The 23,175-nt window shown below is 37.3% G+C and overlaps 4 protein-coding genes across 9 annotated transcripts in view; all 4 read right to left on the minus strand.

The window, feature by feature from the left end:
• The window catches only part of LOC133732731 (uncharacterized protein OsI_027940-like), an 81,136-nt gene extending 73,130 nt beyond the window's left edge, over positions 1-8,006 (minus strand). The window contains exons 1-3 of the mRNA XM_062160318.1: positions 7,830-8,006; positions 7,438-7,635; positions 7,169-7,322 (exon numbers count right to left, since the gene is read on the minus strand). Coding sequence (XP_062016302.1) covers positions 7,169-7,322; positions 7,438-7,635; positions 7,830-8,006 — 529 coding nt within the window. The remainder of the gene's footprint in view (positions 1-7,168; positions 7,323-7,437; positions 7,636-7,829) is intronic.
• On the minus strand, positions 300-4,038 carry LOC133726058 (peroxisome biogenesis protein 22). The gene is made up of 8 exons (XM_062153516.1): positions 3,747-4,038; positions 2,879-3,112; positions 2,745-2,792; positions 2,450-2,506; positions 2,261-2,362; positions 1,654-1,719; positions 815-916; positions 300-707 (listed from the first exon to the last, which is right to left on the minus strand). The coding sequence occupies exons 1-8, from the start codon at positions 3,849-3,851 to the stop codon at positions 603-605; spliced, it is 819 nt and encodes a 272-aa protein (XP_062009500.1). The 5' UTR covers positions 3,852-4,038; the 3' UTR covers positions 300-602.
• A 956-nt stretch (positions 8,007-8,962) lies between the features above and the next one.
• On the minus strand, positions 8,963-11,644 carry LOC133744440 (cyclin-U1-1). Of its 2 annotated transcripts, none has more exons than XM_062172549.1 (3): positions 11,144-11,644; positions 10,375-10,643; positions 8,963-9,333 (listed from the first exon to the last, which is right to left on the minus strand). In XM_062172549.1, exons 1-3 carry the CDS (start codon positions 11,542-11,544, stop codon positions 9,272-9,274), a joined length of 732 nt encoding a protein of 243 aa, XP_062028533.1. In that variant the 5' UTR covers positions 11,545-11,644; the 3' UTR covers positions 8,963-9,271. The 2 variants fall into 2 exon arrangements, with proteins under 2 accessions (XP_062028533.1, XP_062028536.1); XM_062172552.1 differs by having other exon boundaries at positions 9,319-9,347; positions 11,144-11,642.
• A 291-nt stretch (positions 11,645-11,935) lies between these two features.
• On the minus strand, positions 11,936-18,377 carry LOC133726059 (uncharacterized). 5 transcript variants are annotated; one of them, XM_062153521.1, is made up of 14 exons: positions 18,151-18,377; positions 17,427-17,534; positions 17,149-17,279; positions 16,805-16,843; positions 16,591-16,683; positions 16,375-16,491; positions 15,367-15,462; positions 14,932-15,045; positions 14,694-14,747; positions 14,285-14,332; positions 13,594-13,744; positions 13,059-13,224; positions 12,666-12,735; positions 11,936-12,419 (listed from the first exon to the last, which is right to left on the minus strand). In XM_062153521.1, the coding sequence occupies exons 2-14, from the start codon at positions 17,479-17,481 to the stop codon at positions 12,162-12,164; spliced, it is 1,392 nt and encodes a 463-aa protein (XP_062009505.1). In that variant the 5' UTR covers positions 17,482-17,534; positions 18,151-18,377; the 3' UTR covers positions 11,936-12,161. The 5 variants fall into 5 exon arrangements, with proteins under 5 accessions (XP_062009505.1, XP_062009503.1, XP_062009504.1 ...); XM_062153519.1 differs by having other exon boundaries at positions 17,400-17,534; XM_062153520.1 differs by having other exon boundaries at positions 18,137-18,377.
• Between the last annotated feature and the right edge of the window lie 4,798 nt (positions 18,378-23,175).

The following is a 23,175-nucleotide window of genomic DNA, read 5'->3' on the forward strand; positions in this document are numbered from 1 at the left end:
TTGTTCGATCACCAATTTTATACACTCTCACAGTGTTCTAATTAAAATAAATGTTTAGAATATTCGCCCGCTAAACTCTTCTTAAGCAATTAGGCGCTAGGTCCCTCTCTATCGGGATTTATACACTTGATGCGTTCTCAACAAGTGAGCTATCTTACGAATTCATGACTACACTTGATAGTGCATCAAGATGGCTAGCAAGGCATGTAGAAAGAACCTTTCAAACTTTGGGCGTGAAGCCAAAGAGTGAAAAAAAATCAAAATTAGAATCCATGGTGGAATATCATTTAACCGAGATAGATTACATACATCAACCCTTTCATAAAATTTCTGGTTGGAATTTGGATTTCATCCAATGTATTACACAAATTTCAAACAATGAAGAACATCCCTTGAAACAGAGGAGTTATACAGAGCAAGTCTACCACCTGACTACTGACTACCAATAACCGCACAAAAGTACAACGACAAGAAAAGAGAACACTGTGCTTTAATGAGCTGCAGCTTAAAGTATGAAATACATAAAACCCAAAATAGGGTGAAAAGAAGAACCCTAATAGGAACCTAAAGATTTATGTTTTGTATCATCGTCTCTTTAACCATCAAACGCATCCAAAGAATTGTTCCAAGGATGGGGAGTTAAACACATTGGAAGTAGCTCGTTCAGATCTGGTAGGAGAGATGTGAAGCTGATACTTGATAAACCTCTGTAACCAATAAACAATGAATAACTTAGATGATAGGCATGAGAATGAGTATATATATCAGGATATACTAGTTTGAAGTAATAACAAGACGAGTAACAAGAATATACAGATAATTGGAAGATGATCTCAGGATTTGTGTCAATATGCCAATCTGGTTCCAACTGCCGAACAAAGGATGTCCGTCCATTCTCTGTGCTGCAGAACAGAACCTGCAAAATTGCATCACAAGATTTTTGAAGTGAGGGAAATAACAAGATATTTGAAAAGACTAGATTTTATCAGGTAGTGAAAGCAATTCAGTCAGCTATTCAGGCCCAGTCATGGGAAGCTTATATTCTACTCATAAATAGAGTAAAAAAATTATGTCAACAAGAAAAGCACATCTTGAATATGCCTGAACAAAATTGTTGCAAAGCATATTGGAAAGTTGATGCTTCTCTTCAACTTATCTAGCTCTATTTACTTTAGAGCTATTGGTCTAAACTAAACTATTTAGCACAAAATTCAATCAAGTCTAACATACTATTGGTCTTTCTCTAGGCCGACAATTAATCCCTAGACAATTTCTCATTTAGCAATAATTGGGCCTTCCCACAATATCTCACTTGGGACGGAGCCCAAATTTTAGCAATCCCGTTATATCCCTTTCAACCCATTATGATACATTGGGATCCAAGGATAAGTACTGGTCACTTCCACAATCCCCTTCAATTCAGAAGCTCTATCGCAATTCTTACGAGTCCAAAACAAAAACAAAATTTCATGGCTAATAAGATTGGTACTATATTTCTTCAAAGTGAAAGTACAAAATCGTCATTTTTCAAAGGAGAATGCCAATAGCGACTGCATGTGTTTATATCAGAAAACCCACAAACAAGCTAACAGGACTGTAAAACATTTTGAGGATTCTTAGAAGTTATATAATGCTATCAACACATATAGTTACCTTGTCTTTGACCAAACCCCCAGATGTGAAAACCCCAGCATCTTCCAAAGCCGATAGAACCTTGTTCTGAAAAAGTATATTACTCATTAATTATAATGATATACAAATGAGTAATAGACATACATGGCACAAAAGAAAACACTTTCACAAGTCATATGTGAACCTTAAAAAATAAGCACATGATTTAGCCACTAATATCTAGCATAGAAAGCAAATAAAGATCATACTGATGCTGCTGTCAAGATACCAGCCATTAACACATAATCTCAGTGGCTAGCATGTAAGCACTACAAACTATCATCCATCCCGTCCTACTATGCCAGTATGTCCATAATAGTATTTTGATTACTGGATCAAACATGCGAACACAAGAAGACACTTAAGAATGGGGTACACCAACAAATGAGATCAATTGCCATTTTGAATGACACCAATGTCACTGCCTAAGAAAATAGCTTTAACAAGCTAGCAACTCCGAGTGTTTAACAAGCATAGCATACAAAGATGAGCAAAGAAATTAGGTCGAGTAACATGCATGGAAACTCGTTAATCTTATTAAAAATGACAGAACACAAAAAAATGATTGATCAAAGGGGCTCTCACATACTTCAGTTTCATCATCCAGAACTCTTTCCATTAGATACAGATCGCAATATTTTGTGATCTCCAAGAGTACTTCTAGCACCGAGTACTTCACAGTCACTTGTTTCTGCCAGGAGCAAAGCAAAAAAGAGAAAACCATTAATCTTGGTTACAAGTTACATCAATAACTTTACAGGAAAGGGAATCAGACTACCTGAAGTTCCTCTGGGCTACTTTCCTCCAGGATTACTCCAAGTAAACGACAAGTCACCTGCACAGAAGCTTTAAGCATGAATTTGTTGCTAAAAATGCAGAGTTGCCTATGCTCACCTATACAAACCAACTTAAACTATCATAGTTAAATAATTCCATACAGTATCAAATATCAGTTTTAGTAGCCAACACAATTCTTTGAAAAATTAAAGGCTTAAGTTCTGAAGTGTAGTGACTCCCCATGATTTTTCACAGCATGCAATGAGAAGCTGACAGGAAATCTCTAAACAAAGTACCTTTCTTCCTTCACTCAGTTTCTGTCTAACTATCTGCCCCAAGGTTGGCTGGAAATCACAGGAAAATCATTCAGCATAAACCATTTCAATACAAAGTGGAGTACAAATCGATGTGGCAGACATATAACAGTTACCTTCACTGGCTGAAAGAACTCGTCAACAACATTTTGTGCTCTTGTATCTTCTGATGATGAAACTCCCGTAGTTGTCAGCGTTGAATTTGACGGAGAATTGACGCCAGAACTACTGGATGCAGGTGCCTGCCGTTTTGGCTGCCTTGTTTGAGGTCCAGTGGGAGATCTACAAAGCCTCCAGGTAAAAACTATTGCTACCGCAAAGCCAGCAATTGCCCCAATAGAACGTGTATTCTGATACCATTTAAAAAGGCAAAAGTCACACAACTCCGACATTCAATTCATATCTATAAGCCAGAATGAAGCACAACGGAACGGAATATCCCAAAAGGAGATGCTAACAAACCTCACACAAAATCACTCAAACCTATTAGGATTATAAATTTCTAGACAAGCTCTTTAAACAAAAGATCAGATATAATTTGCCAATTGATACAGTCAGCATTATCTTCACTTATTTAATTGGTCGATTCGACTTATGGTTTTGTGTAGATAAACCTATCTTGGCACCGGGAGTCCTCCACAGTAAAAGTGAAAACTCTCAATACATATAACCAATTTTGTGATACAATTACCGTTGCTCATAGTATAAGAATCACTCTTTCCAACCGGAAAAAAAAAAAAAAAAAAAAAAAAAAACATATGTGGTCTCATGCATCACTTTTCACAAATTGAAAACTCCATTCTCATCCAACTAAAGTAAATTAGGTTTTCACCAAGTCATTGAAATTTAGGTTTGACATTGAAACAGAAAGCAACCCAAACAATAGCGAAAGAGTAATTGACCCAAGTTGGCAGAAAGGAACGATCTTTGGGTATCAGATCTGTGATAGAACGGGAGAAGATGAAGAAAGAGGAGGGGAAATACCATGTTTTGGGAGGAGATCGAGAATAAAGTGGACATCTTGACAGAGAGATAAGCCCCGAAGCGCTTGATGAGTTGGAGCAGCTCTTCTTTTGAAGAATCGGCCATCCTCCAAGTCTTCTTCTTCTTCTTCTATAGGGAAACTACTTTCCGAGGTCGGCAAGGCCAAAAGGCTTTGGGCTTTAAATACTTAGCTCAGGAGCTAAGCTTCTTCACCATCATATCTCTGCAATTACCCAAACACAACAACTACTGCTTTTTGTCAACGAACCCCCATACAAGGATTTTTGATGCCAAAGCAAAATAATAAATTATTATTTTTTTTAGTTCTTTTCTTTGTGTTTTTTTTTTTTTTTTTTTTTTTGGAAATACAAGTTGAATTCATTAGATCAACAGCAAATTGCTGAAGTCTACTAAAACTTACATAAAAAATCTGGCAAGAAAATCCGGAGTAACCTACCTAAGCTAAAGCAAACCTTTAAAGATCACTGGGACACTCACATTTAAGCGAACCTATACAAGAATGAAAAAACCTCGCCTCCTACGGAAAAGAAATCATTCAACTAGCCCTCACTTGTCTTGTGGTACAAACAAGAGACTAGAAACGTCATAGAAGTTAATCCAACCTCACACAGGCTCATACCCTAATACATTAGGGCCCCGATTGCCTTGACCCGAGCCCAAGCCCGTAGGCCCAAGCCTAAATCAAGTCTTGCCTAGCAGGAAGACTCCCCTGCCCCATCAGCCCAAGATTGAGCCCAGGCCCAAACCCAAGCCAACAGAAGAGGAGCCTCATGTTGCTCATTTGCCTCCGCCGCCGTCATATCCTCCGGCTGCAAGCCCTTCGACCACAGCTCTGGTGGCCGACCGTTCCAACAGTGCAACAACATCAAGACCTGTCGCCTCTCTGCTATGCGGCAACATTCCTCAATCAACAACCGTCCGGAATCAAGAAAGAAAACAACCCGAGCCTGCACTAAGAGCCGGTCGGAAAAGAGAATCCCCGCCGCTCTAGATATTCGACGTCGACGACTCCTCCCTGACAACCTCTAAGACCAGACACCGACTCCAAGCCCAAACAAACTACCACAGATCGGGAGAATCTGATCACCTCGAAGCCGATCCTGACTTCGCTCCTGCTGCCGACAATCAAGCACCCGGATCAAAATCCACCGACCACTGAATACGCCTTTCCCAAAAGAAAACCAGAGTAGATCACGCTGGTCCCTTGTCTCAATCCTCCAACAAAAGCCCCCCGACGATTAGCGTTGCTAAGCCCAACGGAATCCAGCCAGAGGTGCGGCGCCATTGCTAGACTCGAAACCCTAGGTTTCACTTTATTCTTTGTTGTTTCTTTACAAACAAAAAATAAAAAAAATCTATGGTGGCTGTTTTAAAACTGAAAACTGACAAATTGCATTAAATTAAACTACACCTGGCAAATTGGTTATTAGAATCAAACTGAACTGATACTTACGGTGTGGATCTCGAAATTTTTGATGTGAATTTTTTGTTGTTTCATTGAAAAGTTCATTAATTGATACCCAAATTTGTGTTAAAGCTATAGTTAGTCATCCGTCGAATTATGCACTTATGAGACAACTTTGAGAGGACCATAAAAAGAGTGGTGGACTGTGGACATTCTTTAGGGTTGTAGTAATATCAAGTTCAAACTTTACTATCCGTTTTTTGTTAAGGCGGGTGGGGCACGATGCATAAAATGTTGTACATCATCAATTCACTCATTTGTTAGATTGTACGTGTCGATTATTCATCACTCGTTTATGTGATTTTTAAACAGCGATAAGTATGGTCCATGTGACATATTTGAACTTAACTATTTATTAGATATTGAGTTTTAATTTAAAAACTTATGGTACAGGAGAGAGTAAGTCCCTTATTTATAAGTTATATTTTCATTTTTCTTTTTTTAATTATGAGATATTCACTCTTTAATACACCCCGACATGTGCAACTTAACTTAACTTAGATTTGATTTTGAGAAACAATTTGAAGTCCTGATACGCTAAAAGTAGCGCGCAATTTAACCCTGCAAAATGTAGTCGTCAGTATAGACTAAGTAGGGATCGTTCTAGCCGGGGATTGAGGGTACACCTGTAATTGTAAAAACAAGTAAACAATTAATAAAAATAAAAAGTATTATTTACAAAAATAAAACAAAGAAAAGAAATATATACAAGTAAATACAAATAAGGGTTTTAGGATTATTAAATCAAAAATTAAAATAAATAAAATAAAGAAAATATAAAAACACATATACAAGGGTGGAACGCAAGGAACAAAGATCAAAACCATCCATATGAATGAAATCCAATCACAATTCCTATAGTTGATTTTCTATGTCATGATAAATAAGTTGATCATGTGAAACGTTAGAAAGCAAACGATTTCCCATATTTTACTTTCCTTCAATAATTAATCTAAGTGAAATCACCTAAATTAATCCTATTGAACATGCAATCATAGTCTAGAAAGCTAGCTACTCAAGAACACATTCAACGCATGAAGAACAAAGAAAGGATGTCAATCAAAGTGCACAACCTAGTATGACAAAGCTCATCTATTTGCAATCCTCCTTAATTGATTTCGACTTTTGTCCAAAGCCTTCACTACTTAAATCTAGCTCCAATTACATGCATATATCCTAAGTGGGCCACCAAAGAACATAAACATGCAAAGTTTTCTATAATCCAAAATCAATCAAGCAATCTCACATAAGCAACATATAAATCAACATAAAGAAATCACAAATTTATTTGGGCAAATTACTGGTCACTCCCTCAACTTTTGGGGAGTCGACAGTTCAGTCCCTCGTATCATAATTTTAACAAATAACTCCCTATACATTCAAATCTCACACAATTTGATCCAAAATGACCATTTTACCCCTCACTTTTTTTTCTCTTTTCTTTTTTTTCTATCCTCTCTCTCACTTCCTCTTTTTTTTTTTTCCTATCCTCTCTCTCTCTCTCTCCCTCTCTCTCTCATTCTGCACATTTCAAACCAAAACATAAACACCCATTCTGCACATGCAAACAACATCGCAGTATCACATAGCCAATCCAATTCCTCATCTTTCAAAGATTAACATCCGATTATCACCAAGTACAAAACTTTGATTCAAGGTCGGGATTATACCTTTGTAAATCTGAAATCAACTTCAATTGCCCCAAACTCAGTTCCTAGAACTCATTGCCGAGACGGGGATGGTGATGAACTGATGATTTTCACATCAACAACTCGACAAACTTCTCGATTGTTGACCTATAAGTGCAGCTGAGCAAGAGACGGAGCCTAGAAAGGCCGGAGTAGTCGGACGTTGAAGAACACGGCGGAGCCACACGGCGGAGCCGTAGCTACCCAGAAACGTAAACAATAAAGAACAGCTATATGATGTTACATACAAGGATCCTCGTCTTCGTCAACCCATTTGTCCCAATCTACTTTGACATAATGCGGTGTCTTCCCATCTCCTTTCAATAGCTTACTCCACCAAACTTTCTCTGCCTTCTCCACAATACAGACTATACTCCTCACTCCAATACTTATTTTGCTTTCCTACAAACGTGAAATGACAAACAAGCATCATACAGCAGAATAACAACCCATCGAAACCTGACATTTCAAAACAATATCCCAGTTACTAAACCATCACACAAACTAGAACTCATACCTCTACATCAACCTTATCGAAAAGGTCGAGTTTCAGCTCATAGTGGTTATTCCCGGCGCCGGCACTAGCGGAGAAGATGAAAACACCTTCAGGCTCAAGCTTAACCTTGGCGTCCTTGGCAACGGGCAGAAGCACGGTAAGGAAGACCTTGTCCTCCCTCTGGGCCCACTTCACCTCAGGATGACGACTGCAACAAATTCAACCAGAGAAATTCACAATCAAAACTTCAAAATCGAACCAGAATCACATTTCTATGTTATTTGGGTACACAGCCCAACACGAATTAAGAACATTCAATATGAATAAGCAACTTTACGATTCAAAGAGAGCAGTTGATAGTAAGACGGAAAGGTAAAATTGAATACGAAAAGAAGAGAATCAATCGCACAAACGCAATAATCAGATTGTGAAATTGTAGGAGTAGTATTGGCGCTGGAGTTCAAGGCCTCAAAGTTAGTCCCACTCTCCGGCACTGTAGACGACACCGGCGACGGTGACGGAAGCGCTTGTGTTTGATGCTGCTGCCGCCGAGGTGGCATCATCATCGTCATCAACGAGTCAGACGACATCGTTTGGGTCCCGAAATCAACCACAGGAGCGTAGTCCGTGTTGCCGCGAGCAACTCCATGAAACCCAGAAAACCCCTTTCGGGTTCTGAGTCGAAGAGGAAGTGAGAGAGAGGATAGAAACAAAAAAACAAAAAAAAAAAGAGGAAGTGAGAGAGAGGATAGAAAAAAAAATAATAAAAATAAAAAAATAAGTGAGGGTAAAATGGTCATTTTGGACTAAATTGTGTCAGATTTGAATGTATAGGGAGTTATTTGTTAAAATTATGATACGAGGGACTGAACTGTCGACTCCCTAAAAGTTGAGGGAGTGACCAGTAATTTGCCCAATTTATTTCAAAACATATAAACAGGCTTTAAACTTTGCCATTAACGTCATGTTAACTAGAATTCATAACTCTACGAATCAAACGAAGGAAATAAAAGAAAAATGATGAAATACACCGTGGAAGATGAATGACAAAGCCTTAAGACGAAGAACTCGAAAATCCTTGAAAACAAGCAATCTTCTAGGAACGACCAAGGGTGGATGGTGGCTAGAATCTTGATGTATTGCATGACTTCTTCTCCTCCTTGGTTGAGACGCAGAGCTTCTGAAGACTAGAGAATGGAGAGAATTTTTCTAATGTTAATTTTCTAAGGGGGAGAGGTGGTGTTGTTGTGGTGGTGTGTTTAAACGTCTAGCATAGGGGGGTTTATATAGGGGAATGGCCAAGCTTTGCCACACAGCTTCGACCAATCACGTAGCGCCACGTCAGCTCTGTGTGTCATCCAACCAATCAAAAAGCTCCAAAATCAATCCCTAATATTTTGTTGCTGAATTTTCCATGATTTAATCTGATTTTATTCACAATTTTCGGCCAAATATCTAGGCATGAACCTAGACAATGTATCCGGACGCATTTTGGACATTTTCTCCCTTAAATCTCTCCATGGCTTTATCCTTAACATCCTCTCCTTGATTTTCTCATTAAAATTGCAGATTTTATTCTCTAATTTCAGCCAACATATCTTGAGGGAATTAAGGAACGAATCTGGACTTGTTTTGAGCATTTTCTTGTTGCACAATCCCTTGAAACTCTCCCTTGATATTCTCAATGTAATCTCCTTGATTTCCCATGCTAAAACTGATTTTAATCTCCCATAATATCTTCAATAATATCTTCAAGCCATGTGATCTCCTAATGCCTTCAGGTTTCCTAGCCTCATCAGGATTCCTGCGTTGACTGGGATTCCTAGTCGGACCAGGAAAACTCAATTTCTTCATTTCAGCTCATTTCTGCATCCCTTCTACCTTTAAGCTCATTTCTTCTCCATTTATTCGATGTACCTAGAAAATAGAAACTAAATTAAAAATGATTAAGTAAAGGAAATAACTAAGCAAAATATGGGAAAATAACTATTAAAACATCGCATTAAAATGCTCCTATCAAGTCCCTCTTTAGAGACTAAGTCAATCAAGTAACAAAGTATAATAATGTGAATTTAAGGAGCTCCAATTCCTATCCATATAACGTGAATGAAACTCGCTCTCATATAATGTCAATATATGGTGGGGCTCTAATGAGTATTATTATAATGAGGACCCAAAACTTTCTAATCAATAGTTGTAAGACCCACTTGTCAATCACATTTTGACAAATTAACTATTAGATGTTTAGATGTTTATGAGTAGATCATTGCTACAAATTTTCAGCCAAATTGGAAATCGTTAAGACATTTATAATTGTGATTTTATCATTTATGAATATAGAATGTTCAAGTTTTTTTTTTTTTTTTTTTTTTTGAGAAAGGAGAATGTTCAAGTTTGACAAATTTGGTTCGTCTATTGATTTGACCTAGTTCAGTAGCTTAATGATTTTTAATTTGGTTAAAAATTTGCAAAATTGATCTACTGAAAAGTATCTAAACATTTAACGTTTGATTTGACGAAATGTAATCGAAAAGTGGGTCTCAATGATTAATTAAAAAATGCTCATAAAGGTCCTCATTAAAGACTCTCTCAGTCAATATGTACTATGGCAGCAAGGCTCGAAACCTTTGAGACCGCCATGCCACCTTCTTCGACGTCATAGCCGGGTAAAGGTTCGTGATCTAAACCAAAACCCTAATTGTACCAAGCGAACTGTTGGTATTTCAGAGCCAAATTTTTTGTTACCAAAGAACCAAAATTTGCCTTGTACAATTGTGCTCGAGGAAACTGAAATCTGAACGTGGAACTTCATATATTCTTTGCGCATTTTCTCATGTGCACTCATAGTCAACATGTACGTCAAGAATCAATTTCTTTTTCTGATACTCAATATTGAAAAAAATGGAAGCTTCCTGTTGAATAAATGATAAGACTACGAAAGAGAGAATGAGAGTTAACCATGATGTGGTACTGAGGAGGAACTCTGCGTATTTTCAGAAATTTCGGGCACATCAGCCACATCAGTAATGGGGACTAAAGCCCTTTCAATTGTTTGGCATGCCCCATTTAGCATCATTTCTTTTTCCAAGTGAAAGCAATAACTCTCAAAGACTCTGGAGCTGACTGTGACTCCAAAATCCAGCAGGAAAAGAAACTCCACTTCTAGTCTGTTCAGTTCAGCATTGCTTACTCCCCCAACCTTGGCATAAAATGCATTGTTATAATGCCTGCATAGCCATTTTTATAACCAGAGAACAAGCATAATCAAAATTTGTATCACTTTTCTTAGTGAATCTGTGCAGTGTAGAACATAGTACTAATATCCATCAATGTTCATATAGTCTGTTAGTTGGTATTTCCAATTCAAAGATACCTCAAAGGAAAAAGTTAAACCAGAAAACCGAATTGGTTCAATCAAATGAAAGTATACTCAAATACAAGGAAACAAAACTTGGGTTTATTATAGTGTTAGTCTCAACTTTTCCCTGATTTCCACATTGCTTGGGCTAACATCTTTATGCGTAAATTAAATTTGACTGAGAATGGAATGGACGACTAGGACTAAAGTGAATACGAGTAAAAGGAGGGAAACTATACAACACAAATTGACGAACAAAAGTGAGAATCGGGCAAAAATTCAAGGACTAATGACTAATTAGAAAATCTCAGCATATCATTGAACACTATCTAAACTCCCAATTCATAAAGACAAGGAAGAGGTACTTACACATCATCTAGCATCTTAGAAGCAACCATGACGCTTGTAACCAGCAACCTATGTACATTCAAGGACAACACAAGCGAGTCAGGGTGTTTATGCACCAGTCTGTCTATATACACATATGCTACCACAAAACATGAAGGGCTACAATCTGTGTACTTGTACAGCCTCTCCAAGTACTTTGGTATGCTTATACTCGGAGCCCTCACGCCGTGAAACGGGTTCAATCTCTTCCCGATTGCAGCCGAGCCACAGCTCAGAGCATCCAGTGGTTGGGTCAGGTCATCTATTAGACCATTATTTCGAGCCACTAACTTCTCTAGTACAAAAGATAGTATGGTCAGCACTCTTGGAATGCTCGGCTCCGGCCGGCTAAGGTGATTGGTGAACTCACCGGCGGATAACATTTAGGGCATTCTGGTGGGGCTCCTGTGTGGGGAAGAGAGGAAGAGCTATGAGTGGTCAAGACTGAAGATGGTGTTGCATGTTTGCATATTAGGCTATTAGCTGGGTTGGGGTGGTGAGCAGTCACGAAATCGGTTTTTGACACGTGTGCATACCAAACAATTTGGTCACTGGAGTCTGGAGCCATCCGAAGGTGGTGTTTTGATGATCACCAAGTTTGGGAGTGAATTTGAGCCAATTGATTTTATTTGAATCCCACAAATGTGTGAAATTGGAAGATGGAAATTGACTGGTCATCACCAATTCCATGAAATAAGTGGTGGAAATTCTTTGACGCAAGTACCAGTCTACCAGCACAGATATGTGATTTGAAACAAAGGAATAAACCAACAGTGATGGGGAATTATCATAATCATTATATAACGACCGTCTCAAAATGAGGTAATATATTACCTCCTTGATGTTTAAATCTTGGACCTAATCTTTCTATGAACAAGAAACATTTCTCGCTGTTCATGTAAATTGCAATTTTGAAAAGTAATTGACAATCCCTGTAGGGCAAAAAATTATACAAATCTACGATATTGATGATGCTCGGAAGACGTAACTGATTAACAGTCTATACACTGTGGCCATTAGAAACAAGTAATCTGTCTTCCTCATTTGGGATGTCACTCATGGAAAGTTGAATGTTAGACTTCGAGCTCATCTTGATCCACTCCTTCTCCACACGGAAGAAAACCCATTGAAAGCGGCGGAAAATCTCCAAGGCAGTGATTGCAAACACAGTAAGATAATTGTGGCGGAGATGGGCAGACAGCTTGTATGTCCATGTACAACGCAGTATTAAGTTGCTAGTTATCACCCAGAAATAAACCTGCAATACATTTCACAAAATATCAAGACCAACAAGTCAGGGTGGACCAGTCAGAAGAGGCCAATTTAATCACTAACTACTTGAAACATATTCTGAGGATAGGTTAAGTCATTTGGTAGAGGGCCCAAGCCTCAGTGAAGGTGTTAAAACCCACGGGATGACTGGGTGGACTGTTCAGCATGGGCCAGCAGAAAACAAAGGAATTGTTTCTGGATTCACTAAACTTACACAACCTGGCATACTTACCCATTTCCGTCCATGCATGAGGTTTGACAAGATATGTGATTTGTTGGACTTGAAAATCCGAGTGAAACCACTGAGAAAAGAGAATAACATATTTAGATACACGATGTTATAATTTTCAGGATACAACAAGTTCTAAGCATGAATCATCTGTGTTCTTAATATGCCTGGGAAAACCATATGGATTCATTCATTTACAGAGAACTTTTTGAGTAATTGTATCACTAGTATCATAAGTTCCAGAATGAGCATAGAAAGACATCATTGATAGCTCACAAGTTAGGTTTCACTAATTGATCCTGAACAGGAACAGTGTGAAATATCATCATCAACAAAAAAAAGTTCAATAGTTATTTACTAATGAATATTATATGTAAAGACAAAGATCTCACATACCTCAAGTCCCAATCTCTAGTCACATCCCAGTAAAATGAGTACAAAGAGTTCAAAATGGCCGAGAGAAGCCAAAGGGGCCGATAGAAGTTTGTCCACTTTTCAGGGAAGATGTGATATTTAAGGGCTGAGAGAAAAATCACAGGTACTGCAGTCGAATACTTTAAAGCTGAAACCAGGAGTAGACAAAATCAGTACTGTAATGACTAAGTTTTAAAGAATCCACCAAAGCAATAATTTACCACACAAAAGAATCTAGCAATGAAAGACAATTTTGTGACAAAAGCAGGGGCAAAGAGCGCCAATTGCAAGATCAGAAAACAAATTTCACATTTCTCACAACTGTTTAAATAATAGGTATTTACACTAATAAATTGGTTTTACAATTTGTGATTCTATGTTTACATTGACATGCTCAAAGTGTTAAAAGCATTGATGATTTGATAAGGCCAAGGAGAAGAAAATATGGTCAAACAAATGGAGGTAACAAATTGAACCTACAGAGAAACCACTTAGAAGAAAGGCCATGTCAGCATACCATTCAAAAGGGATGATCTCTCTCCAGTATCCTTGTACTGTCGAAGGCATTGGAACAAACGAAAAAGATACGGCAACACAAGAACCAAAGGGATTGCAACAGAGTGACTGCCACAAACTGAATCAGCTTCAAACCATGCTATAGTGGCAACCTGCAATACTCTCAAAACTTCTCTTAACAAAAATGAAGAAAGTATGACCAGTATCTCTGACAAAGAAAAAAAGAAAATAAAAAAGAAAGAGCTGGAGTGATTCTGAAGAAGAGCAACTCCCACAAAACCACTTAAAGTGAACAGCACAATCCAAAAGACGAAATTTTTTTAACAAAATATATATTACATGTGGATAAGGAAGACCCAAGAAAAAATTGTGTATTGAAACTCGGATGCACCTTATCTTCACCAACTTTTAAATTGCACATGCTACCTCATTAAATCTTTTATGACACAAATTTCACAAAATCCAGAAGAAAGAAACTTGTTTTCTTGATGCAATTCCTGCACTAGTCTGTCTACCTTTTACAAAGGTATGCAGCATAAGATACATATTTCCTTCTACCCTACTGACAAGAAAGGCATTTTAAAATCTTTCAACTTTTTCAAACCAAGTGTTTTGGTTGTCATCAATAAATCAGAAAATAAGAAGGGGGGCAAAAAAGCCTATATGAACCAGCTCAAAAGTGAAACCCTAACCTGTCGGTGGAGCATTCGACATACTGATCGCTCCAAATCTGAAAGCACCTGGGAATCAGAAAAGGAATCGGAAGTTCTAGTGACAATTAGAAATCTCATCAGACAAAATTATTTCTTGATTCTACACTCCTGAAACGTTAATCTTATTCTGACTAAAAACCGTATACTATATAGGTAGAAAAGTATCAATATGTTTAAAATCTAGTTTGTTATCGCTCAGCACAAATATAAACAAAAACAAAAAATCACATTAAGTTCTTAGGACATATGAACTGACCTTCATAATGGTAAGATTAGACATCAAGGGGCGTAAAAAAGTTATGTATAATATAATTAAAAAAAGGTAAAAAAAAAATAAAATAATAAAAAAATAAAATAATAAAAAAAGAGACATTAAAAGGAGGCATACCTTCGACATGGAGGTAAGAATATCGGCCACGAAAAAGTCAGAAAAGGATATTGCCTGTACTCAACAAACAAAAACATGCTGTAAGGAAACATACTATACACAAACAAGAAATTCATAGCATAAATTCAGAACAGAATACAAATTTCATTCCAAGGATCTGAGCATTATACGAATGGTTTGTTACTGCAATGCTGGCCATGCATAAAATTGTGGTGAGATGAACTTAGGACAAACTTGCCTGTAGAGGGAGAACGATACGCCAAAGAGTCCTCAAAAAGTAAAAGCGAGTTGACAGATAGAAAATATCAAAAGGGAATATCAAAATCATTGCAACTGCAGCATATAATAGTACCTGGAGAAGAATGTAATGAAAGTTAGCACAATTATAATATACTGATAAAGGAAATAAGAAATGGCCATTAATACTGTAAGTGGGATAAAAATTGATATGTAGATCATAATAAAGTTATGAACAATTATAATGATACTAAATGCACTGTTCATTCTAGCAAGGAAGACTTAAATTAAGCTTGGCATTGGTCATTAAACAAAATTAAAATATGTTTTCTTAATCACAGATTAAGGTACTAATACTTCTAATTTTAGAAAGAAAAAAAAAACATATATAAACAACATATTGGTGAATTTTTCAGACTGGAAGCATCTATTACACTGGTTGTGATGCAGCCAGCGACACTTCTCCATGTGAGTAGAGATAAAGATACGCCGTCATGCTTGTTGGCACAACAATGGTCATCCATGTGGCACACTGCAAGAATCATTATTGAATGGTAAGAGTAAATCAATAAAACAGGAGGGATGAAAATCCATAATATATGGGAAATATGTAAGCAACAGTTTCCATGAAGAAACATGCAATCTTCTATTTCTTAGCCTACCAGTTTGTTCTAGGTTATCATTAATGTAAGACAACTTGACGTATAACTTCCATTAGAGTGTTTAAGAACTTTATTACCGTTTCAAGGTTTTTTTTTTTTTTTTTTAATGAGGATTGGGAAAGAAAATAAACTAACAAGCAATAGCCTTAGAGATATGGTGTCAAAGTTGGGCACGGAACTAGAGGGGGGGGGGTTGGTAAAGCTGCAGCCCACCTCATTTCTGTGGAAAAGTTATTTTGAGTACAGATTTCATATAAATAAAGCCAAAAATTTCCTCCCATCCTCCTGTCCTAGCCTCTCATCCCCACTTTCCAGTTCTAATTTCTGTCCAACTTAGTCATTAATTAAGAAAATGACTCTAAATCAAAGAACTTTTGCTTAAATTTCAGTAGCATTTTTCACTCAAAATTAACTTGAAGGTGCAGCCCACCCGGTTTTAAATTTTGGTTCCGTCCCTGATCAAAGTCAAGATGATATATTTGAGTAAAAACTCTTCGAACATCATGGTGGAAAATATATTTAGAAGACACCCTTAATGAAACTACCAGTAACTACATCTCCTCAAGGAAAAACCAACAATGCCATCATACATTCAAACACTTAAAACAAATGAAAAAGATATTTCAGCCTTCCAGAAAACAGTGATAAAACTAAGCAGTATAAATCTTTGTTGTATATAGCCTAAATATAAATGTGAAAGAAGACAAGAGCATCAGCAAATAAAGAATTACAGAAATGAGTTCATGATGATTAATTAATAGACTGCCTATAAAAGTTGGTACCTTCCATATTTCTCTGTGAGTCAAGTGATTTTGATCAAGCTCAAAAATTTTAGGATAACTGACTTGGGACTGCGCGAACACCCATAGATTAATTCCCCAAAACCAAACCATCATAGTCTGCACATATCAAAACCACAGCAAGATGTATCAATACAAGGAGAAAGTATTCGGAAGTATAATGAGATAGTGAATTCTGAATAAGAAACCATAACTGACCACAAGAAGAAGAGGATTGTAGTACAAAAATGCCTCGTACAGAAATAAATCTCGCAAGTCCACACTCATTCTCATGACAGAATCCCATCCAATCTGCAAGTTTACAAGTTCTTTCGTTAGACCTTGCAGCATGATCAAAATAAATGTAATTTTGGTTCTCGTCAGTAGTGAATCAGAAATCCAGCCACGGCATAATAAAATATGTATAACTAACCTTGCAACAAATGAAACCCCAAGCGAAGAACAGCAGGACCTGTACATAAAACTAACTTAGAAACTGCCAAAGGAAAGCAGAGAAATAGAACAAGTGATTATACAAGTGTATATGTGTGCTAACGTATTGTAACCCATGAAGTACTAACCATGACAATTTCTTATAACAAATACTTTAAAAACGAGAGAATGAATGATCACTTGTACTCCAATCAAACCGCAGATCCATTCCGTCTATCTCAAAATCATTTAAATACACTAAACATAGATATTGAAATTTCCTTCTTCTGTTACATTGAGAATTGTGCAATTACTTAGCAGACAGAAACAGAAAACAACTGAAACCTTGAATCTCCACAGCAAAGTCGGAGACGGCATTATTGCAACCGTACTCAATGGTGTGCTTCCCTTCATATCGTCTCCCTCTATTAGATGCACAAAACCCTCCTCAGCACCATTCTCAACTTCACTTGTACCTGAAAGATTTTTTCTATAACTATAAAGATGTCCCAAGGAACAAAAAAAAAAAACAAAAAAAGTAGATATATCTAATCAGTAGCCATCATTCATAACCTAACTAAAAGACTTAATTGTACCCAGATCAGAGACAACAGGTCTGCTACCCGACTTTCTTAAGTGCGGACTATTGGAAGGAACTGTCTCAAGACCTCCAAACATAGATAAACCTAGCAATTAGGAAATTTGTATTCGCCACCTACCCAGCTAAGAACCTGCATCAAAATCACAAGAAATCTAATACATCATTATAAAGAACTAAACTTTTTCGACTAAACCATTGCCTTAAAATTTGGGACAGTGATGCATCAAATAGACTACTTTTCTAAATAATGATGATGCATAGAGACAATTAGAATCTCCCGTGAGTCACTAGTAATACAAATGGGGCTAAACAAAGTGGAGAACATGAATATAAAGAAAGAACAATTTCAACAATGCATAGCTTTGACGCTGTAACACAAGTGATTCAGCTTCTGAAAAAAAAAAAAAAAAACGTTTCTTTATGAAAAAAAACAAGCACCCAATTCAACATTTGATTAGATGCAACAACAAAGAATACCAATGAGAATATGAATTATGAAAACCACCTCAAATGTCTGCCAAAATCACTTCCTTATCACAACATCAAAAGTTTCAAAACCCAATTCCAATCAGAACCCAGAAACACCAGTCGATTCCAATTCACAAGAATTCAAGACAAAGCAATGCAACAAAAGCAGAAGAGAGCAATATGAACAATTACAGGGATACTTGGATCAGATCCAAACAGAATTAAAGCTGAAATAAATAATGGGTTTTGATTAGTTTAATGCACCTCGCAATGCGAACCTTTGCAGGGCTCGCTGGATCTCTCTGATCTGGTGCAAAAGGTTTGAGTGAGAACTAAGCAGAGGGAAGAAGACGTGAAATGGAAAATACAGAGGGACCTGTTTAGAAAATTTTAACAGTTTGAAGGGACAGTTTGGGGATTTAATTCCAGAGACAAGGCTGGTTTCGGTTTCGGTTTCGTCGTCAAAACGTGTTTTTGTGAGCGGACATGAAAATGAGAAGCGTCAAGGCTCGAAAGAGATGCGTTTCTTAAAACCACGACACATTTTTTTATTTTTCTTTTGTATCTGCCAAAATTCCAACCAAATATAAGGTGATCTAGAAACTACGAAAATGTTCACCTGGTCAGTTATTATGCTCAACTACCTTTGGATTTTACATCTAATGATAGAGAGAATTATTATTAAGTTGAGGTGTTTTATTTTCCACCATTGGATGTAAATCTTAGGATTATTGAGCATAAATTTCTTGGTCAACAACTGACCAGGTGAACACCACTGCTAGAATGCTTCGTATAGTATTGTTGCAAAACAAAAGACAAGGACGGGCGACAAAGAAAGCGATCAACATATATAACAAGCCCAACAAAACTCAAAAGGCTAGTTGAATAGGAAATAATCTATATATTTTTTGGAATAAACTAAAAAAAGGGGTTTTGTCCATTTACCCCATTTCTAGGGATTTTTTTCTCCATCACCCCATTAAGTTTTTTAATTCCCTCTTACCCAATACACTCTAAGGGAGTCTTCCCTAATACCCCATTAAGATTTTTTTTTTGTTTTTAATTTTTTTTTAATACCATTTTACCCCTCACCCCTTTGTTACTTAGAGAGAGAGAGAGAAAATGGAAGAGAGAGAAACTATATGAGACTTCGCCGGAGCCCGTCACCGGCCGCCGGAATCCGGTCACCGGCCGCCGGAATCCGGTCACCGGTCACCGGTCGCCGGATTCCGACCAACTTTCGCCGCCAACCGGAAATTGCTGAAAATCTCACCGGAATGTTTTTTTGCCCCTAATAGACATCTATTGCCCCCTAATAGAGGGGCAATAGACAATAGACGTCTATTGCCCCCCAATAGACGACTATCAGCCATGTATTGCCCCCCAACAGACGTCTATTGGGGGGCAATAGAGATTTATGAAACCTCGCCGGAAATCTCCAAAGAGGTTGTTGTAGATCTTATATGAGGTCAGAGAGGTTTATCGCCCCCTGAATAACCTGTATTGCCCCCCAATAGGCGCCTATTGCCCCCCAATAGATGTCTATTGCCCCCTAATACCCATTTATTTTTTAAAATTAGACAAATAAAACTTTGATTAAAGAAAAAAAACGAGGAGATTACATTAATTCAAAACGTCTACTGCCCCCCAATAGACGTCTATTGCCCCCTGATAATTTTTTTTTCTTTGTTCTTTCCTTCTGGGCCTTCTGCCCCACTTTACCAAAATAAATTAATAATTAAATTCTGCACTCATTTTACCAAAAAAAAAAAAAAAAGCCGGAAAACTCTTCTCAACAGTTACATTACTTGCATCTTTCTCCAATTCAAACTCCTCTAACTCTAAACCACCAGTATCATTAACCACGAACAACATCAAACTTCCCAGACTCCAAATCATTTGAACTAGTAACATTACCTAACAATGTGACCACTGGAGCTGAACCAGTATCAGCAGGAGAAAAGTAAACATTTTTACCAAAGGGAAGCTCAAAACACTGATTCACAACTACAATAACAATCGCCACACCGATTATCAGCACCAGTCTCCGGATTTCAAAGTTGCATAGTCTCTGGGTTAGAGCAGCAACACCCATTTTTGTATGTACAATTCAAACAGCTGAAAAAAAAAATCAAGACTTTACATCATTATTCCCCATTACATCTCCAAAATCTTAACCCATTTGCCAGACAAGGAATTATATTTAGCCAAATAAGAAAATCAAATGAAGAACTACTAGAGAGAGTACCTTGAAATGGGTTTTGGGTGAGCCCAGAAGAGACCTCGTTACGTTTCTCGACGGTCTTCGGAGCTCCGACTCCAAAGTAGTTGCATCTGGTCGAGCTGGTCCGACGCCGGTGATGCCGAAGACGAAGTCGGTGCTGGAAAACAACGGGGAAGAAGGTCGACGGAGGGATTAGTGCGGGGAAGAAGGTTCAGATCGGACTCGGAGTTTTTGTAATTAAGATCCTCCTCCTCGTCGTCGACGACGTCCTTGCATAGAGAGAGAGAGAGATGGATCCTCGTCGTCGGCGTCAGCGTCGGCGCCTCCTTGCAGAGAGAGAGATGGATCCTTGGGTCGTCGTCAACGTCCTTGCAGAGAAAGAGATCGGTGATGAGAGAGAAAGTGAGAGAGAGGGTCGTCGACGTCTTCCTTGCAGAGAGAGAGAGAGATCGGTCGTCAACGGCGTCCTTGCAGAGAGAGAGTCGACGTCGTCCTTGAGATCGATGATGAGAGAGAGTCGGCGAGAGGTGGCTACCTGTGATTTTTAATTTTTTAGAGCCCAAAATCGTCATTTAGCTATCAAGTTGGGTTAGTGGGAACAAAATTTTGTTGGTGGTGTAAGTGGGCTAATTTTAGTCTATTTTGGGGCTATGGGTCAAGGACCCCTAAAAAAACTCAAACTCATTATGAATTATTGATGATAGTTTTATGAGTTTTCATGATGCCATTTAAGTGATTGCATCGGTTTAGGGAGGGTGATCCCTTGTCCAAGGCAATCATGGCAGTCGCCTTAGGCCTCAAATCCGAGAAACCTTGTATTTTTCTTGTTCACCTTAAAATATATAGTTAACCCCCCCCCCCAAAAAAAAAAAAAAAAATTCCCCAAGAAAAAAAAATAGAGAAGAAAGTTTCATCAACTTGACAATATGAATAGTTTCCCAACCCCCTTGCAAACCTATGTTGCAAATATTTCAATGAGTAGATGTTAATAAAATCATCCTCTTATTTTCTTTTCATACATGACACTCTCAAATTACACTCTCTATTGAGTTTGAAAGGCCTCTTAAATTCGCCTTAGACCCCGTTTCTTCTTGTGGAATCTAACCTTGTGGTCGACATTGAAATTTTTAACTTTTACTCATGCGTAATGAGAATTTGTTAAGCTTAATCGTGGGCGTCAAAGTTGGTTATTGTTTACAACTTATGTCATACTACCTTTTTGTTTATATTTGTGTACAGGGAAATTTTATTCCACATGAGTTTTATCCTAACAATGTTTTAATGAGGTCGTCAACTTTAACTATAGATTTTGTGAAGAAGTGAATACTTATTTGCACTTCTTTTGATTGGTTTATAACTTTCTTTAGGATCGCTGCAGGGGCAAACATAGTTAATAGGTAATTGTTGTGTCTTGACAGGCTCAAACCTGAGATTTTAAGATCTAAGGCGAAAATGTAAAATGGCAGATATATGATGTTGGATGTAAAGTAAAGAAGGACAAGAAACTGATACACTGAGTGGTAACAGTAATTGAACATCTGGAAAAAGGATTAACTATAGAAATTCTGTTAAATTACCGCATTTAATTATTAACTAATCTTAGCAAATTTCAAAACAGTAATAGTGTTTTAGTAACTCCATCTCATAAATTTTAATTAATGAGTATTCAATTGTTCCGTTCAGTTTGCCAACTATTGTGGGATATACATGAAGTGGCTGTATCGATCTAGTCTATATATGTAATCAGTGGTTTTTCTTTTGTTGTTTGTGGAAGATACGTACTAAGTTATTAATAATGTCGAAATGGTTGATATTTTATGTTGTGATCGCAGTTGTTGTTGCTAACTGTGCTGAAGGACTTCCCAATCCTAGATATGGCCCTTGTGTCATCGGTTGGAACTCGCCGTGCAATGGAAGACGATGGCATTGGAAATGGAGAATTTTCTTCCCTAGCTTGAAGGATTCCTCATCAGGCAGCCCTGATCTGGCTCCTAATTATGGTCCTGATGATTATATCACAGATGAAGCACCATCCGCTGACCATGAGCTTCCAAATGCACCCACTTCAATTTAAAACTTCTCCTGAATTCTCTTAATTTCTTTGGCTGAGAACTCTTTTTGTGTGTTGCTAATGACCTCCAGTATGACACATTACAAGTATTTTTCATTGCGCTAATTTAAATCTAGACCATAATATCTTACCTAAGCCATGCTTATTAGTTTGTGTCCATGTATTGCTTACAAGAGATAAGGTGATAAATCTAAATATATACTCGGGATATATAGACTATGTTCTTGATGAAAGAAGCTGATCTGGGTGGTTCGGCTGGACTCCTTGTACTTGTTTTTCCTCACCTTAATCGACAAATATATGCTAGACAAAAATTCCGTCAAACCCTTAACGCTTAAAACAAATGAAATTGATACAACAGAGAAATAATTGATTAGCACAAGTACTACGGGACAAATATTCTTTCTTCTTTTCTAGAAAAAAAAAAAACATTAAAATAAAATGCACACAATATTGCTAAGAAAATAGAGGGAGAAGATGATAAGAATGAGATGTTTACTTCTAAAAGGTAACCTGGGTCCAAGAAAAAATGTACGGACTACGGAGTTTTTTCTTTAATTTCTTTTGAGAGGAAATGTACGGGAGTCTTTGTTTTGTTTCTCTTTTCTTCTTTTTGAATTTGAGATGATATGTACAGAGTTTTTTGATTAAAACAGACATAATTAATTGGTACAAGTATTACAAGACAACTCCTCTTTCTTTTAAAGGATAAAAGCGTTGAAACAAAATGTTCACAATATTGCAAAAAATATATATAGAGGGAGAAGATGACAGGAATGAGATATTTATTTCTAAAAGGTAAATTTCGGTCCAAGAACAAATGTACGGAGTCTTTTTTTTCTTGTTGTTTTTCATTTTTTAGAGAAAATGTACGATAACTTTTTGTTTCTTTTTCTTCGATCATATTGTATTTGAGATCAAATGTACGGAGTCTTTTAAAAGTATTAGATTACAAAAATAAAGCATGTTGTTTTTCTCATATAGCCGGAAATAGAGCATGCATCTAAG

This window comes from Rosa rugosa, chromosome 1 (genome assembly GCF_958449725.1).
Source record: "Rosa rugosa chromosome 1, drRosRugo1.1, whole genome shotgun sequence".
In the NCBI taxonomy this organism is placed as follows: domain Eukaryota; kingdom Viridiplantae; phylum Streptophyta; class Magnoliopsida; order Rosales; family Rosaceae; genus Rosa; species Rosa rugosa.